At 41.8% G+C, this 19619-nt stretch overlaps 1 protein-coding gene across 1 annotated transcript in view; it reads left to right on the top strand.

The window, feature by feature from the left end:
* The window catches only part of LOC145347040 (putative Polycomb group protein ASXL3), a 181682-nt gene extending 177762 nt beyond the window's left edge, over positions 1–3920 (top strand). Inside the window, exon 11 of the mRNA XM_080194944.1 lies at positions 219–3920. Coding sequence (XP_080051070.1) covers positions 219–3920 — 3702 coding nt within the window. The remainder of the gene's footprint in view (positions 1–218) is intronic.
* The last annotated feature ends 15699 nt before the right edge of the window (positions 3921–19619 follow it).

Here is a 19619-nt window from a genome sequence, read left to right as displayed (position 1 = left end):
ATAACAACTTCTCAAATAATGACTGAACCCAAGCTTCATTTTATTTTTGATCAAACAACATGAAAATCTGTTATTGCTGAAATTGCTTAAGAAATGTGAACAATTGTATTGTCGTGTTATTTAAATAAATAGTCTGATGCAAATAACAGTATGCTCAGATCCATCCTAATTTCTCAGTGTATTTGTGTGGATCTAATTATGGTGCTTTTCTTTGTCAGATTCACTTATCAAGAATCAAACTTCCGTTTGTCATCAGGAGTCATCCATCCTATCAGATCTGTCCAAAGGCATCCTCCAGTGCGGTGCCAAGTGGAGGAAGAAATACTGGTGCAAGGACCCTTGCAGATATCAAAGCCAGAGCACAGCAGGCTAGAGCTCAGAGGGAGGCAGCAGCAGCTGCAGCAGCTGGCACAGTGGGAGATGGAGGTATTGCTAATACAGGATCAAGTGGAGGGCAAACCAGAACACTGGCAGATATTAAAGCACAAACAAAGGCAAAGTTACTTGCAAAACATTTGGCAAGAACACAATTACTGCAATCAGATGAACAGCCCTCCTGTAAACAAGGCAGAACAGCAGTAGTGGATGTGCAGGACACGAGCGTTTCAAGGAGTGAAGAGGCTGCTAAAGCAGATCATATCCCATCCATAAATACCTTTATAACATGCTGTACTAAAAGCACTTCAGTTCTAAAAGTTGATATTGTCACCAATAGTGCTATGCCTTACTGTCTTGATAGTGCTACAGTGGATAACTCTGCTCAAAGCAGCATAGCATCCAGCTGTGTCAATAATGCTACAATTCTACACTGCACTGACAATATTGCAGTGCCAAGCACTGTTAGTTTTACTATGGCCACCTTTACTGACACTACCACTGTTCCCAGCACTAGTGTCAAGGAACAGCATCCTCACAGTATTATCAAACAGAAGTGTGTTAATGATACTACCATGCCAAGCTGTGCTGATAGTTGTATTATGCCAAGCTGTGTTGACAGGGATCCCACTCCAAGTAGTGTTGCCAATAACAGAATGCCAAGTTGCACTAATGAAATTATTGTCCCGAGTTCCAATGATTTTGGTAATACTACTGTCTCTCCGTGTTCTGTAGACATTGTTTCCAAAGCTTTCACAGCACAGAATGCATCCATGCAATGGTCACCTGAGGGTATTGTCCTGGCAGAGTATTGCACCCGAGCCATTTCTTCTGATCAAAGTTCAGCTCCAAACACTGGTGATGACATTACCATTCTCAACGATAATGAAAATGAAGTTACTACTTGTGATAATACCTTTGGGCATCACTCTGTTGATAACACTACAATACCCAACTGTGTTACCAGTACAGACAAATCAAATTTTGATAGTATTTTGAATTCTGTCAGTGATATCAGCATGCCATCCAACTTCAATGTTACAACTATCCCAAATTCTGAAGGCTCATTGCTAGATGTGTGCTCCACATCAGTAAATGAGAAAAAGATTACTATTGCAAGCTCTGAGCTTTTGAACTCTTCGAAACCTCTTATCGTTACAGAAGAAGCATCAAGTTCTGACATGAGTTACAGTGCAGCTAATTCACAAACCATGCTAGGAACTTTATTTTCAAATTTCAGAATGGACTCCCAGGCTGAAATGGTTAAAACAGAAATTGCCTTGAATGATAAAGTGCATTCTCAGGAATTTGTCAGTAATTGGTCTGAATCAGACAGTGATAATCAACTACAAAACAGTGATTCTAACATGCTAACAGGTCAAAAGAATGACAGTCAATCGCTACCATCAAAAGACTCAGAAGGAACTACACTCCAACATGAAACAGCAGGCACTACTGACCTACAGTTCAAACTTACTGATCCACAACATCAATGTTTTACAGTTAAAGACTCAACAGATTTAGAAAGAATAGTTATTAATAACCAGGACCAAAATGTCTCAAACCAAAGTAAATCAAGTTATCTTCTCAGTGAAGAAACACAAAGCATCAATAAACAAGTGAGCAACATTACCGAAAGCCACAACTTGAATCATGTGAAAGACTATGATGATGGTACAATGATGAGTGCCAAATTGGACACTTACACACACCCTGAAGAATCTGCAGTTACAAAAGGAAGAACATTGGAGTCTCTTAACATTTCTGTCAAGGCCAAAGCTAATCAACCCAGGCTAAAAGAAGAATATTTGTCCATTGCTCAGAGTTCTGAAATTAAACAGGGAAAGCATCTGGAAAAGTGTGACGCAACAGAAAATGTCCTTCTCCCCCGAATCAATCCGGATGTAGATAATTTGCAAAGAAAAGATTCCAAAACACCTATGGGCACAAGGCAGTCTCAGCCCTTCACATTAGCTGCTATGGAAAGTCAAGAAAGAAATTCTGCTCCTGGAAGCACTAATCGTCATCTTTCATCAGTTGAAGCCAATAACCCTCTTGTGACACAGTTGCTGCAAGGCAACTTGCCTTTGGAGAAAGTGTTGCCTCAGCTTCGATCAGGTGCCAGGCTTGAAATTAATAGGCTTCCGTTGCCCTCTCAAGGATCTGCTGAATCCAAAGTGACTACAAGTGATAGAAACGTCACCATTAACATTCCTCATTCTCTTTCCCAGGCCTCGAAGGGGCATACTTGGGGAACAGTATGGCAGATTCAATGCAAAACCCGTGAAATGCAAGTAAACAAGAGACAGGCTAAGTCAGTAGGAGAACACTCACAAAGTAGGTTTAATCAAGCAAAGCAGTTCACTGCGGTAGGAGTTAAAATGTGGGCACAAAGTCCACTCAGCATAGATCAGGATCAATCAGGGGAACAGCAGACATTATTTAAACAGGAATGGATTAACAAGGCTTTCATTCAGCGCAAAGTTGCTCAAAGCCCAGAGTTTAAAGAGCACAAGAGACCTTTGTCTTCATGTAGTTTGGAGCAGAGTTTGTTGACCAGTAATGATAACAGCAGTTTGACTATTGCAACCCCTATCTCGCAGAGTCAGCCCAACCCTCACCAAAATTCTGTTAATTTGAGGCAATTGACTGAAGCAGAAGCCTCACTTCAAGCTACCCTACCAACCACAGTGAGCTATGCCACTCCAAATGTATTCAAATTCAACCGACCTCTGGAGAAAACCAGCCCAGCATTTAACTTCACAACACAAGTCAACATATCTCCAGACACAGATCAGGAAAGCACAGATGCTGTTTTCTCCAACAGTCTTAAAATTAAGCAAACCGATAACAGCTGCAGAGCAACACAAAGTGTCCAGAATAAATCTGCAAAACATCTTACAACACTAAGTGAATGTGAAGTGCCACCTAATCAAAACCGAGGATCTGTTACTATGGAAACCAATAAAAGAATGAGTTTGCTTTCTATGGCTGATAGCTGTGGTGGTATTAAAATGGAGCAGTTTTCTGTTGAGGGCCTAAACAATGGCTGTGCAATGGATGTCAAAGATATTTCAAGGGACCGTTATGAAACAAAAGAACACGTAAAGGTTTTTGGACCAACAGTGGATGTATTTTTCGGTAAAATAGTAAATGAATCTGACTTTCCTTCCACTCTGGCCTCTGAGTCAAGTAAACCAGCCTCACAAGTTGCTGCTTCAAAATTTCTGCATCAGCAGCAACTCTATAGAAATTATTCCACATTGCATTTCAGTGGCACTAATTTGAAACAAGCTGCCTCTGTTATTGAGCAGTCCATTGGTAGTTTTTTGGGAAGTAGTGGAAACAATGCTATTACTTTGTCTAACCAGAACACCAGCATTCCAGCTCATAGATTTTCTGGTACGAGTGGTGGTGAAGAATTGGAGCTGAAGTGCTCTTGCAGGCTTAAAGCCATGATTATGTGTAAAGGATGTGGGGCCTTTTGTCATGATGACTGCATAGGGCCTTCAAAATTGTGTGTAGCCTGCTTAGTAGTACGGTAGAGGATGCGTTACCAAAAGGACAGTTTCCACGTGATGCAGAGTACAGGAATAGGAATATTTTATCAGTACTTTATCATGCTGAAGAATCTTAAAAGGTGACTTGATATAACCCTTTGAGGATTCCCCCATATTACACCAAATTCCAAGACTGCAATATTTATTCCAATTATGTTTGGATTAATAAATATAACACAGTCCCCTACATTTACCAAATTCCATTTTTAGAACAGTTCCCATGAGATGCTTAGATGAATAATTGTTGTACCTTGCTACTTCACTGCAGCATCTTGGTGAACTGGTAGGAGAATAGGGTTGTGCTAGCAATCCCACACAGAATGCTCCCAAGAAAAAGAGCAGGGCAACATTCCTCACTTCCTAGCAACAGGAATAGCAATAGAGTTACTGGTAGCGTCATGAGAACAAGTCAGCTGTCTGTTTTCTCAGTCAGATGGCAATTGAATAATTTAGAGAAGGCGACACAAAAACAAGGAAAATTGGATTGCAAAAGAATTATAGGAAGCCTTCTAAATATGATACAATATGGAATGCTTTACTTGGCAAGGGTATTCTGTTTTCAAAGGGTTTAAAATCATTTTGGTTTCTTGGATGCTTTGCAAACAGTTTCATAATATCAATTTTAATCATTCACGGATAGTTTTTTTACTTTTTTGTAGGTATGGAAAGAACCCTATAAGAGAAGTTCAAATACGATGGAGTTTGTTTTTGTAAAAGTCTATTCTTATTTTTGTTGTGCAGAAGCAGACTAATCAGCAATTAAGTTAATTATGTGACATAATACTTGAATGCATTATCTTTGCATACTCAATGCGCTAAAACACTAAAGCCAGCTGTGTTTATAAAATAAACTATATAAGCTATATAAAAGTTATATCTTTTAGGTTAAATCTTAGCACTATTTTTTAAGTTTTATAACACTAGGATTTGTAGTCTTGAAATGAATTCTGCAACAGGATCTTGAAACTTAGCACATATCTGAGACTAAAATACAACGTGAATTTGTTTAGATGTTTTTTTTGTGTAGTTTTGTCACTAGAATTGATGTACTTCTCTCTCTGAGTCTTCACCAGTATAGGGAATTTTTAACCTTTTAAAGCACTGATATTTTACACAAGCTGCTTCTGGGGCTAGTTTAGCCCCAATATACAGTTTATCTCTATACTGTAATTATTCTGGCAATGTTAGATAAAACAGGGAATGGTACTGTTGCAGTGCATGAATGTTACAACCAAATGAGTGTAAATCTGGTATAAATCTTGTTTGATTAGGCACAACATTCAAGAATTACACATACATATTGAGTTTATTAATTGTAGAAATAGATTTTTAAAAATAGCATCTACTCTATTTTTCAGAGAAATAGGGTGGGCTGCATTTATTTAAGATATTGTATCTATTAATTGTGCCCAGCCATTTTTTTTTACCTTTTCAATTCACTTTCAGCATGTTCAGCACTTTGTACGAGTATGCAGTAAACACAACAAATGTAGAATTAATTGAATGTGGCTGTTTGCGATATATCTGTTTATTAATGCAATACGGTCAGATTTTGCAAATATTTTACTCTTGTTTAAACACATCTAGGTGTTGCACAGAAACATAGGAAATCGGTGCTGCTAACCTGGTTTACTCGTATTTGTACAAACACTGGAGGTTTGGGACTAAGTAGATTACCAGTGGAGAACATTACGTATAATTTCTAGGATCTTTATAGTCTATACCAGGTCACTTTTCATCCTGTATGATGGCACCTTACTTGTTACCATCATAAACCATTTTTTAAATGAATTGTTAGTAATTTGCAAAGGCTATTGAGAATTTGTAGAAAGAGCAGTGCTATATCATGAACATAGGGTTTGTACTTTTTTGTCCCCTCCTCCTTAGCTACTCATAACACTATTGGTCTTCAGTTGCTCAGTTGTAGTGGATCAACATGGACAGTGAATTCCATCATGAAATGTGAAGAATGCACTGATCTCATCCACTAATCCACATGTGGAGGACTGGATTTAATGGCTACAGCAGTGGGCCTATTCACCAGCAATGGCGACCTCACAACGTTGCTGTAGCCATTTTCAGCAGCACCCATGTGATTAAAAGCTAATCGGGCACTTTCCCGTTTTCCTGGATCCTGCTGATGGCTGATTCGCTTCCAAGAGTTGCCAGCCAATCAGAGGCTTCAATCTCAGCAGTGGTGGCCGCAGCCAGTATTGCAGTAGGCATGGGACCAGCAACAGAGTTAGAGGCCCAGAGAAGAGGTAGGTGAGATGGGTTGTTAGGGCCATTATGTAGAGATGCCGGTGTTGGACTGGGGTAAACACAGTAAGAAGTCTCACAACACCAGGTTAAAGTCCAACCAGTCAATTTGATAGTAATCACATGGATTACTATCAAATAAACTGGTTGGACTTTAACCTGGTGTTGTGACACTTCTTACTGTTGTTAGGGTCAGTCAGGCAGAGTTGAGAGAGGAGGGAAAACCCACCTTACCACTGGCAGCACCCTCTATTGGAAACAGGACACCAATGCAGGAGGGACCCCTTCCCACTCACCCCACCTCTCCCAGGGCATTCCTTATGTTTTGTCCAAAGTGTTCTATCCCCCATTATTAGAGTACCAGAATCAGCAGGCTTAGACCTTTTGTGGAATCTTTAGTTAGGCACTTGGTTCATGCTCATTACCTTCCTGGTCTATATGACTCGACACTTATCAACTGATCCGTTAGCAGAGCCTAAGAGTTCTACAGTTTCATAGTTCTGGTACACAATGGTAGTATACAAGATACAAAAACTTGAGCACAGAACTTCAAATAAAATAACAAGCCATTTATTATAGTGTATCTAAATTGAGGTGGAGTCAGTCAATTAGTCCAATAATTTAATGCATATCAATTCAATTACAGGAATCACCATTCAAACAGGCCCAGAAAAGGCAAGGGGAAATGCACCAAAGAAAGTTTAATCTTTCCTGGTCTGGTAGCATGCATTTTCATAGTATCATGGAATCCTACAGTGCTGAAGGAGGCTATTCAGCCCGTCGAGTCTGCACCGACTACAATCCCACCTAGGCCCTATCTCCATAACTCCATTCATTAACCCTAGCTAGTCCCCCGACACTAAGACCCATGAAAACCTATTGCATTCTCAAGAAGGTGATAGTTGTCACCTGAAGCCCATTTTTTGTATGAGCTAATTTTTCAGCTAGCTAATATTTGTTTACCTGCTATCAATGGTATCTGTACCTTGTGCATGAGTTGCAAAAACCCAGTCTGCAGGTGCAGCGGGTGATCAAGAAGGCAAATGAGATGCTGGCCTTTATAGCGAGGGGGATAGAATATAAAAGCAGAGAGGTCTTGCTGCAACTGTACAAGGCACTGGTGAGGCCGCAGCTGGAGTACTGTGTGCAGTTTTGGTCTTATGTTCTTATGTACCTTCCTGCGCAAGGATATTTTGGCCTTGGAGGGAGTGCAGAGGAGGTTCACTAGGCTGATACCGGAGATGAGGGGGTTGGACTATGAAAAGAGGCTGAATAGACTGGGTCTGTACTCGTTGGAGTTTAGAAGGATGAGGGGGGATCTTATAGAGAGGTATAAGATAATGAAGGGGATAGATAGGCTAGAGGTAGAGAGATTCTTCCCGCTCAGAAAGGACAGCAGGACTAGAGGGCACAGCCTCAAGATAAGGGGGGAGCGGTTTAGAACGGAGTTGAGGAGGAACTTGTTCACTCAAAGGGTGGTGAATCTCTGGAATTCTCTGCCCGTTGAAGTGGTGGAGGCTACCTCGCTAAATATATTTAAGACACGGGTAGGTAGGTTTTTGGTAGGCAAGGGGATTAAGGGTTATGGAGAGAAAACGGGAAAGTGGAACTGAGCCACTTCAGATCAGCCATGATCTCATTGAATGGCGGGGCAGGCTCGAAGGGCTAGATGGCCTACTCCTGCTCCTATTTCTTATGTTCTTGTGTTCTTATGTACCTTCTGGGCAAGTTGACAAGGTGCTGAAGGACCACTTAAAGTGGAAAAAAACTAAATGAATTAACACATATCTCAGCACCATGACAATGTTAACTCATTCTACTTTGTCTTAAACCCATTCAATATGGTATGCTGACAATGTCATCACAGTTTTTCTAAAATTAACTTATATGAAGTTTGGTAAGTGCCCGTGGTATTTTAAATAGTTTGATGTATCTCTGTTTGTTGCGATCGGATTTAATGCATGGGTTTGTTATTCACAGTTGCCTGAAAGATTGCGTGTATGAATGAATAACTTACCCAATAGTGATAAAATAATGTCCAGATTATAATTATTACATCCGCTGTGTTAGTAAGATTCATGCAAAGATAGATTTGTTGCCTCAAATGCCCCTAGAGAAAGATCAACCCCAATTATCCTCAGGACTCTGCCTCTCTTTTAAAGGAAAGAAGGTACTGTAAAATAGATTTTAACATGGATTTGACTTTTTGTGTGTGTCTTTTTGGTTTTGATGTGAAAAAAGCCATGGCTAAAATGTCATTAAAAATGCATTTTAATGGAACTTTTGCTGAATGAAATCTCAAGAATGCTGGTAATGGTCTGAACTATAAATATGACAGTAAGCAAGGGTTGCTAACAATGATGAATATTGTAAGTTAATAGAGATAAAGTATCAATTAACAACCAGCAACCAGCACTGCTCTAATGAAAATTGTCATCATGTATTTTAGAACAGTATACTTTAAAGTCTTCAATGTGAGATTTGATGCTTGCCATTTCAAATTAAAGTAAAATACCATTTGGTTTTCATGCTGTTATTATCCATTGCAAACACAAGTTTTACCTTTACATTTCTCACCATTGATGTTTATAATTTTGCTTAATTCAAAAATTTTAGTGCAAAAATGGCTAAATTATTGGATGTACACAATTGTTCCATAATAATCTGTTTAGCATTCTACCTCCGCAAGAACTGTAAAACTGAAAGAAATCATATATCTGAATGGGAGTTGAAGAATGGGTTCAAACTTATTGCTCCTTTCCCAAGTCAGAAGCTACAAATACTGAATCCAGCTCTGGGATTCTCGCCTCACATTCGCAGATAGGGTTTTCCAGTCCTGCTCATAGAACAAAGAAAATTACAGCACAGGAACAGGCCCTTCAGCCCTCGATGCCTATACCGACCATGCTGCCTGCCTGAACTAAAACCCCCTACCCTTCTGGGGACTGTATCCCTCTATTCCCATGATGTGAATAGCAATTTGGCTGAGCGCCAAATTCTCTGTTCTCACTAGCAGCAGTGGTGGGACGAACAACATCAGGGAATTCTTGTCCATAACTTTTAATTCCAGAAGCTTTTGCTTCCAAACTATTGAATTAACAGATATTTTTTAAATGTTGGGAAAAGATGAAGTAGATTTCTAAAAATTGATAAACAGCAAAAAAACCTTTTCAAATAAATCATTTGTTTTAAAGTCTGTGATTTGTATAAGTACAACCATCTATTTGTGCATCCATTAACTATAAATTGAAATAAGATGGATCTACTTGTATAGACAATGCTTTCACATTACTACCACCACTCTACTTACTTCAGAACTCAAACAAAGCTGATCAAATATCTGATTTAAGATTAGTGCATATTTCTAATATTTAAAATTAAGTTCAATTTAAAGGCAGTTTTATAAAGCACTGGGAAAGAACAGGGGAATGGGACTGAGTCAATTGTTGTTTTAGAGAACTAGAGCTAATTTAAATGCAATTAGCAGACTGAATTCTCCAGGCTCACTATCCTCTCCAACTCCTGCCCTCACTCCCACCACCAGGAGTATTTCATTCCAGCATGGTTTACAGTACCGCCCCACTTTTGGGGAACTAGCGACTTGACCCTGCTGGAGTGAAAGAGGGACAATTGGGGACCCCCAGAAGATTGGGTGCGGAGGTGCCACCTGGGCATTGGCACTCTGGCAGTGCCAGCCTGGATCCTTGGCACTGCCCAAGAGGCAAAGTGCCAATGCCCAGAGACTACCACAGCACTACCCATCGGGCATGGGGCAGTGCCAAGGGGTGGAGCATATGGGAGCAGGGCGAAGGGATGATCTGTGGGGGGGGGGTGGGAGGATCTCACAGCCACTCTTGGGATTAGTGAGGGAAGGCGAGATGGGTTGCAGGATCGGAGGTCAGCAGGGCAGGGAGTGGTCAGTCTGCTGGGGGTGTTGGCACTGTGGGGGGGGGAAGTTCAGTTACTATCAGGAAGTGGGGGGGGCACTCGAGATCACAGTGGGCTGGCAGGAGGGAGGGTCAGTGTTCAGCCTGGGAATTGTCAGGGGACCAGTAATTGGGGCGGGGGGTCAGAGAGCCGGCATTGCGGGGGTCATGGGGCTGGCCAACGATCAAGCTAGCCAGCAATTGGGAGGCCATCAGTACGGGGCCGCTATGCAGTGCCAATCACTGACAAACCGCCACATGTGCAGCAGCCCACTCAACACACTGATTTCAGCCTGTCCACGGGAATAGGACAAGGCCTCTGAAATTTAATGATATTCACATTGATGACCGCCATAGTGCACAGAGTATGGGGGATTCTTCTCTGAGCTCCCACTCAAAAAAAAACATGAATTACTTCAGTTTTCACACAAATTTGACACTTAAAACTTTTGGGGGAGAATTCTGGCCAATAATTCTTACTTCTTGGCTTTAATTATGCTTTATGGTCTAGTTAATGGGATAAACAAAAGTGGTTCATCTGTGGCTCTCAGTTTTTGACATGACTGATAACCTTTAATTGGTGTCTGTTTGCACTATGCAGCCTCCCAGGATTGTTTGTTTCAACCATTGATCAAGTGTTGCCATTTGTTATGTAAGCAGATGCTTTCCTTTAAATTGGTATTGCATCCATGGGATCTCAGACAGTATTTATATTGATAAGAGCAAAAAATCTGAAGAAAAGTCATGTTTAATGCAAAATGTTCACTCTGTTTCTCTTTCCCACTTGCTGCCAAACCTGCTGAGTTTTTCCAGCATTTTCTGTTTTTTATTTATATTAATAAATATGATTTAAAATATCATATATCTACACCACATGTTCTTAAATAATCATTTCATTCTATTTTCTTTTCTCTGTTATTCTACCAAAGAAAAGATAAATTGAATCAGGTGACATAAATTCAGAAATGGTTTACAAGAGATTTTCTTCTCAGTGTCTTTCTGTTATTTAACATTTATTGCCTAACATTGATTGAAACAACCAGTCCTAGTCAGTTCTCATGAGTAAACCAGAAGTGTTTATTTTGCTGTAAATTCAGGAGTCCCATTTTACATTGTGTTATATTTTTGTTTTACGTGTCATATGAAATGACATTCCACTGTGTTGTAAACGTAAAAGAAATCTTTTGAATATGTTTTCTGTAGTTTTCCTGACTAAAGATATACTGCACAATTATTTGCATTAGTGAATTTTCTGTAGTGAGGGGAAAAGGCTGTTGCAAAAATTTCTGAGCACACTTCTTCAAATTCTGAGACACTAATTGTTAGTAAATTGAACATCGTTGTGCAACACCTCACTGCAAACTGAAGGCATTGTAGAATCACAACCTGTAATAATTGGTTTTAGTAGATCCACAAGAAAAGAAGAGTCTTTATGTCACTGTGCAACCTCCTTTTAATTTTGACATGATCTTATTTTCAAGCTATGGTCTGTCAGAGCTAAGATCCCAGCTTCATGTTTTTACTGATGTTTCACAATGCATCTTATTTTTATGGGCTACTAACACTAGCAGTGTTTCACCACTGAAAACTCCTCATTATATTTGAACACATTTATTTTATGCTTCATTTCAATGTTAAATGGTGTACAGAAATTCCAACATTCCAAAATAAAAAATAATATTGAATAATTCCACTTCTGCGATTTACAAGTTAGAAATGGTTCTGTGTGTTCCTTTTATTATAAAATCATTTTGTTTCAACCCTAGGTGCATTTACTTGTGCTATATTTGTAAATTACAAGATTACGGGCTCAAATTCACTTATGTAGCACTATCTGAATTTTACAGATGCACAGCATGCTACTAGTCACCTCCTGCATGGCCCACAGGGCATTAGTGAAGTAAGGTGTCAAAACCCAGGACCCTTGGAAGACACTCCTTCTCAGCCAGGCAGTGGCAGAGGAACTCATGGGCACATGGATATACTCTGTATGTGTCTGCAGATTTTGAATTACAATATCATGATGTCATAAATCTAAATGGACTAGGATATCAAATATGGTTAACACGTGAAGGCAGCACCATTGAGAAATAGGTGGCAGTTGTAAGATGTGATGTGCAAATGCCTTCATTGACCTTGACCTCCATATGAAATCATTAACTTCTTTTGGTACTGTTGCTGTATACTGAGTGCAACATTCTGAGTCTTAACTGCGCTTGCTACCTGCTCCCATTCCTTCCTGAGGCTCATTTGTGAAGACTTCCTGCATCCCTGGCAGAAACCTGAACTGCAATTCTCCCAATAGAACTCTAACACCCCACCAGTGGAAGAACTGGATTGTTTCCAAATGGAGCTAGCAACGCTTCCCAGGTAGCAGTCTCCCATCTGGGCGATGCAAATTTATGAATCATGGGAAACATGCCGGCAAGACCAGGGGTGGGATTTTCCAGTTGCATTTGCCCCAAGATCAGAAAATTTTGCCCAAGGGCGATGGATCTTTGCATGGTCCCGCCCGCTATGATTCCCATGGCAGATGAGATGGGAAGAGTTCAGAGATCAAGGGTGCAGTCACAGAGAGCCTCCCCGCAATGGAAATCATAGAATAGAATCCCTACAGTGCAGAAGAAGGCCATTCAGCCCATCAAGTCTGCAGCAACAACAATCCAACCTAGGCTCTATCCCCTGTACATGCACATATTTACCTTGCTAATCCCTCAGTCTAAGCATCCCGGTACACGGAGGGAGAATTTAGCTTGGCCAGTGCACCTAACCTGCACATCTTTGGACTATGGGAGGAAACTGAAGCACCCGAAAGAAACGCATACAGACACTTGGAGGTCGTGCAAACTCAAGTCACCCAAGCTGGGAATCAACCTCCAGGTGCCTGGCACTGTGAGGCAGCACTGCTAACCACTGTGCCGCCATGCTGCCCTAAATGGTGAGCCCTGCTGGCAAGGGGAGCACCCCAAAACCCTCAGCACAGGGGGTGGTCATCCTACACCCAACCCCCCCCGCAACCACAGAAAGAATGCCCACCCACTTGCCACCCTCTTCCCCCCCTCTCAGGATTTTCTCCCAGGAGCCCTAGGGCCAACCTTGTCAGTGATTCTGGCACTCTGCCAGTGATGTGCTGACCTGATGTCTTGTACTTAGAGAGGGTCAAGGAGGTAAATGCAGTGCCCATGTGTCCCTCTGCTATTACTGGTTGAGAGGGCATGTCCCCCAAGTGTCCTGGGGTTTGGGTGGGCTCAGGCTGGGGTAAAAGGGTTGTTCTAGGGACTCTTCACCCAGGATGGGAGACTTGTGTATAGACTGCCCCTTCTAGCCCACAGAAACTTAAACATTAGTCTTGGCCTGATGATTTCATGCATCTTTCTGATCATGAGCGGCATGGTAGCACAGTGGTTAGCACTGCTGCTTCACAGTGCTAGGGACCTGAGTTCAATTACAGCCTCAATTCCCTATCTGTCTGGTGCCTGGTAGTCTCGCTTGTCTGCATGGGTTTCCTCCAGGCGCTCCGGTTTTCTCCCACAGTGCAGGATAGGTTGATTGGCCATTGAAATTGCCCCTTAGTATCAAGGGGACTAGCAAGATAAATCCATCGGGTTACAAGGATAGGGCCTGGGTGGAACTGTTGTTGGTACAGGCTTGATGGGCCAAGTGGCCTCTTTCTATACTCTATGGCCTCTATGAAAAGTTTTCATTCTAGTCTATGGACTAAAAAGCTTGAAATGGCCAGGTCACGTTAATCTCTGTACCCCCTGGACACCAGTGAAACTTCCAAATCATAACAGCACTCCATTTTGCAAAAGAGATTCCCTTTTCCTCTGGCTAACAGCAGAGGTCACTTTCACTGGAGGGGATTCCTTTTCCCACAGCTGCTCACTCAACCCCATTTTTGAGCATTGTTTTTATTTCTAGCCTCTGAGCCCTCTTAGAAAATTGAGTTTGTGTCTTTATATACTCTGTTTGTGAACAGAACTCCCACTTACCTGATGAAGGGCAGCACTCCAAAAGTTAGTGGCTTGTGCTACCAAATAAACCTATTGGACTTTAACCTGGTGTTGTGAGACTTCTTACCCTCTTAGAAAACAAAGGACCTTGTAAAACCCTAGAAAACTGTTGAAGTGTTTTGAGTTCACTCAAATTCACAGTCCAGTGGCTTAAACAGGTCTTTGATTGGCAGCTTAATGGTTTTTGCTCAGCAGTCAACCAGCTATATTTGTTTACCTTTCCCTTAACAGTTGAGTACACCTGAAGTACCCCCTAGTAAGAGAAGAGGAAGTGAAAGCACTTAGCTGCTTTGAAGGTGCCTTCAGTTGTTCTGGTTGACAATAAATCTGCCAATCAGAGGCAACTTCAAAGCAGCTAAATGCTTCAGACACATCCATGGGGGACCAATGCCCACCGTTGCAGTGTCCCATATTCACCAGTCTCATAACCTTGTAGAGACCCCACTCATGCTTTTGCTCTTCCTGGCCTTGCACCAGCCTTTGATGGGCCCTCCATCACCTCATCTGGATGAGAGCCATTACCAAGGCAAGGTTGGCTGCAGCCTGCATCATCAATGCCTCAATGGACGAGTGAATGAATTGAAGTGATACATGTAGTGAGCATGTACTTTACAAGTTTCCCTCCATCTCAAAACCAGCAGCAAAGTTCTTCACCTGGTTTCTATCTAGATATGGCATCCCCACCCCACCCATTCTAAATTAAAGACATCCTGGAGGACCTGAGATGGGCTTTCCTCCCATTCAATCATGAATATGCATGGAGATTTGCTCTTTGACCAGCGTGGTAAGAGTCACGTGCAACAAGTCTCACATACACTTTTCCACTTGTCTCCCCCACCCTCAAACCTTTAATGAGAGATCATTGCCTTGGCAGCAGAGAAAAACTAACTGCATGATCCATTGTCAGCCATGACCATTCACCCAGGAGAATGGAGGTCTGGAGTTGTGTGTTGGCTGCCCTTCTCTTGGCCTGTGCAAATATCCACCTCACTCCCTCACTCCTTTCATCTCTGCTTCTGACTACTGCCAATGGCAAATAGTAAAGAATGAACAGCAGCTCCACGCTTGACTGGGATCTCATGTAATGAATTGGGAATGAACATGCTGCACAGATAGGGGAATATATGTGAGCATTTTTAACATCCAGTTGCCTCAATTATTAGTTTCCCTTTATCAGCAAATTGTGTTGACCTTAAACTCCACCCATCCAAAAAGACCCTCCTCTCACTTTGAAGATTTAAATATCCAGAGTACCTGTGTTCCAAGAACAACCCTGAGAAAATGTGCATAACTTTCCAAACTTATTCCACCACCTGTTAGAATTCTTCTGTCACCTGCCAACTTCCACCCATCACCATAGATCAACCCAATATCACCGTTCCTCTCTCTTCTGTCACCCCTTATTCTTTCCCATTACTCTGGACCTTAAAATGATCCACCTCTACATGCCTTCCCTCCCCTCACAGCTGACACCCATTTACCATTTCAATGTCCACCCTGACCCTATCCCCTCCTGTTTTCCAGGTCACTTGTCTTGTCCCCCTCCATACCCGCCCAATGAGACCTTCATCTACCAGACTGTCACCTTGAACCCCCACATCCCACTTCCCTCTCTGATTCTGACTGCTTCCTTCCAACACCAGTATCCCGCGTTCTCCCCACAATCGATAGAGCTAAGCCCAGCGTCTAAGACAATACCCCTTCCTTCATCAGACACTCTGCTGCTTTCCCCAAACAACCACCCCACCCTCCTTCCGCCATAAGCCTGCTTCCCCTGAGCAGCCTTCATCAGCTTGTGATACAAGCATCCAAAGTCTCATTGCATCGCTCTTAAGGTAGGTGAAAGCAACGTATATGTACCTCAATATGAACTGAAGTTCATCAGGTGCTCACCACTTCTATACAGTCGGACACAGATTGATCTAATAAATCCTCTGACAGAGAACTTAATTTGGATGGGGAGTGTAATTCTGGCGAGTTGACCTATTAATGAGCAAACATGAGATGTAAATATCAGTTCCGACATACATCAGTGGGAAACTTAAGCCATTTTAACAAATCATCAAAGTTGAGAGAACAATTCCCAACTAACTTCCCACTGGTGGGGAATATACTTTTGCCATCATGCCAACTTTTGTGCCCCACAGTGCTGCACTAAATAGAAACAGAAGGGAAAGGAGAGGGAAAATGTTGAAATACACAAGAGTATATATCTATATGTTTGTACAGTTATGTACTACTAAGATTTCTTCTGTCATTACCTCACTTAAAACTTACTACTTTCCACTTCGTTCCTGTGTTGCCCATTCTTGGTTGCCAGGCATCAACTTGCCTCATCAGTTCCAAAAGCAGAATATTGCAGATGCTGGAAATCTGAACTAAAACATGCAAACTCAGCCATTCTGTTTGTCTCCACTCTGTTGACTAAATGTAGTTCCCTCCAGTACACAGCCATGTTGCTGTGGAATGGTTGCCTCACAGCACCAGAGACCCAGATTCGATTCCAGCCTTCGGTGACTGTCTGTGTGGTGTTTACATATTCTCCACATGTCTGCTTGGGTTTCCTTGAGGTGCTCCAGTTCCCTCCCACAATCCAGAGTTGTGCAGGTTAGGTGGATTAGCCATGCTAAACTGCCTTCCTTAGCTGAGGGCCAATTGAAACCCTTCCCAATGTCCTTTGCTTGAACACCTCCAAACTTTATCAAATTGTCCAAATACAAGAGAATTTTAAGACAATTGTTTACCAAGAGGGAACTGAGAAGGCTGTGATCAATAGACCTCCATTCATGTAGGAACACTAGCTCTAACACCAAGTTGCTGAAGCAATTGTTCTACTTGGAACTCAGTTCCAGTAGAAGGTTCCCAGGAGAATAGCAGAAACACTTCAAGATGCCCTCAAAGCATTTCTGAAAAGAACAAACATCCTGCTGGAGTCCCTAACTTTTGACCAGGCAAAATGGAGGAGTTATATTGGGAAGGTGCCAAACATATTGAGGAATTCTGTCATAAGCTTGCAGAGGCAAAGTTGATGCCTCAGAGAGAGTGCACAGACTGCCAAATTCCTCACCTGCCTAACCTTTTAACCACCATCTACCTTGTAACAGACACAGTTGCAGATCACTCATTGGACTTAGCAGCCCCTTCAGAAACTACCAAACCAGAGTGGAAGCAAATATTCTTTGATCCTAAGGGACAGCCTAAGAAGAAAAGAACCTTCCTCAAGAAGTGTTATTTAATCTTAGAATCCATGCTGAAGACATTAATTTCAAATCGTCAAAATCACACAAAAATGCTTTCATTAATATATTGTCATGCTGAATAGGCACGAGGACATTACATAGAACATAGAACAGTACAGCACAATACAGGCCTTTTGGCCCTCAATATTGTGCCGATCTATGTCCAAACCCAAGATCAAGCCATCCCATTCCCTACCATTCTGGTGTGCTCCATGTGCCTATCCAAAAACCACTTGAAAGTTCCTAAAGTGTCCGACTCCACTGTCACAGTAGGCAGTGCATTCCACGCCCCAAACACTCTGAGTAAAGAATCTACCTCAGATATCCTCCTATATCTCACATCATGAATCTTATAGTTATGCCCCCTAGTAACAATTACATCCACCTGAGGAAATAATCTCTGCATGTCCACTCTATCTATCCCTCTCATCAACTTATAAACCTCTATTAAGTAGCCTCTCATCCTCCTCCGCTCTAAAGAGAAAAGCCCCAGCTCCCTCAACCTTTCTTCATAAGATTTATCCTCCAAACTAGGCAGCATCCTGGTTAATCGCCTCTGCACTCTCTCCAATGCTTCCACATCCTTCTTATAGTGAGGTGGCCAGAGGTGCACACAATATTCCAAATGTGGTCTCAGCAACGTCCGGTATAGTTGCAGCATAACCCCATGGCTCATAAACTCAAACCCCCTGTTAATAAACACTAATACATTATAAGCCTTCTTCATTACAACTTTACAAAACTTGTATGCCTTTTCCAGAATACTGCAGATCTTTAAGATGGCTGCCAAAGGTCACCTGACATTTGTAGCTACATGTTAGCCAAGCCTCTGGAAGCTGCTAAAAGGTGAATTACAACGAATGTACCTGGATCACATCCTACTGGACTGTCACATCTACCTTTGTTGGGGCTTATCCCAAAATAGCAAGACAATAAAGCCTCAGGTTTTCTGTCTCCAGAACGAACTAAGGAGAACTAATGAAACTGATTATACACAAGGAATTGCTAAGAACCTCGTTGTGTCTCTTGAGGCAGCCTGGGGGAACTCTAACTTTGCCTGGTAATTGTCCCAGTTTTCCTAACTCAGAAACAAGTTTTGCAGGCCTAAAGTTATCCAAATTTGTTCCCAAATTTGAATAGAGTAATGTAGAATTCCTTTTCACCACTTTTGCTCGTCTGCATTGGTCACAAGAAGTGAGGACTCTCATGATGCAAAGTCAGTTGACCAGGAAGGTCCAAATGATCTATGCTGTCTCCTGGAATATCTCCCAGTTACAAACAGTTCAAGGCTACTATTTTTAGTGCTTCTGAGTTAGTCCTGGAGACATGTCATCAGCAATTTTGAAATATCAGTAAGATACTCTGGCAGATCTACTTGCCATTTATCAGCTCAAGTCTGAATGTTATTCAGATTTTGCTGTATTTGGTCATGGACTGCTTCAGTATCTGAAGAGTTGTGAATGGTGCTAAACATTGTGCAATCATCAGCCAATATCCCCACTTTGACATTATGATGGAAGGAAGGTCATTGATGAAGTAGCTGAAGATGGTTGGGCCTAGGATACTATCCTGAAGAACTTATGTAATGAAGTCTTGGGACTGTGATAAATGATCTCCAATGGCCACAACCATCTTCTGTGATAGGTATGACTCCAATGAGTAGAGAGTTTCCCCCAGATTCACATTAACTCCAGTTTTGATAGGGCTCTTTAATGCCACAATTGATCAAATGCAACCTTGATATCAAGTCAAGGGTAATCACTCTCACCTCACCTCTTGACTTCGGCTGTTTTTTTCCTATACTTGGACCAAGGCTGGCATGAAGTCAGGAATTGAGTGGTCCTGGTAAAATCCAACCTGAGCATTAGAGCAGGCTATTGCTCAGTAAATGCCATTTGATACTACCGTTGAAGACACCTTCCATCATTTTACTAATGATCAAGACTAGCCCGATGGGATGGATTGGAATTATCCTGCCCTTTGTGGACAGGACATACTTGGGCAATTTTCCATATATTGCCGGGTAGATGCCAATGTTGTAGCTGTACTGGAATAGCTTGGCAAGGGCTGCAACTACTTCTAGAGCACGTTTTCTGTACTATTGCCAGGATTTGTCAGAATTTGTAATATCCAGTACTTTCAGCCATTGGAGTCAATCAATTTGGCTGAAGTCTGGCATTGCTGATACTGGGGACCTCAGAGGAGGTTCCAGGATGAATCATCCATTTGGTTCTTCTAGCCGAAGAT

Source organism: Carcharhinus amblyrhynchos, chromosome 8 (genome assembly GCF_965287045.1).
Source record: "Carcharhinus amblyrhynchos chromosome 8, sCarAmb.v2.hapA, whole genome shotgun sequence".
NCBI classification, from domain to species: domain Eukaryota; kingdom Metazoa; phylum Chordata; class Chondrichthyes; order Carcharhiniformes; family Carcharhinidae; genus Carcharhinus; species Carcharhinus amblyrhynchos.
This window is presented reverse-complemented; position numbering and strand designations above follow the sequence as displayed.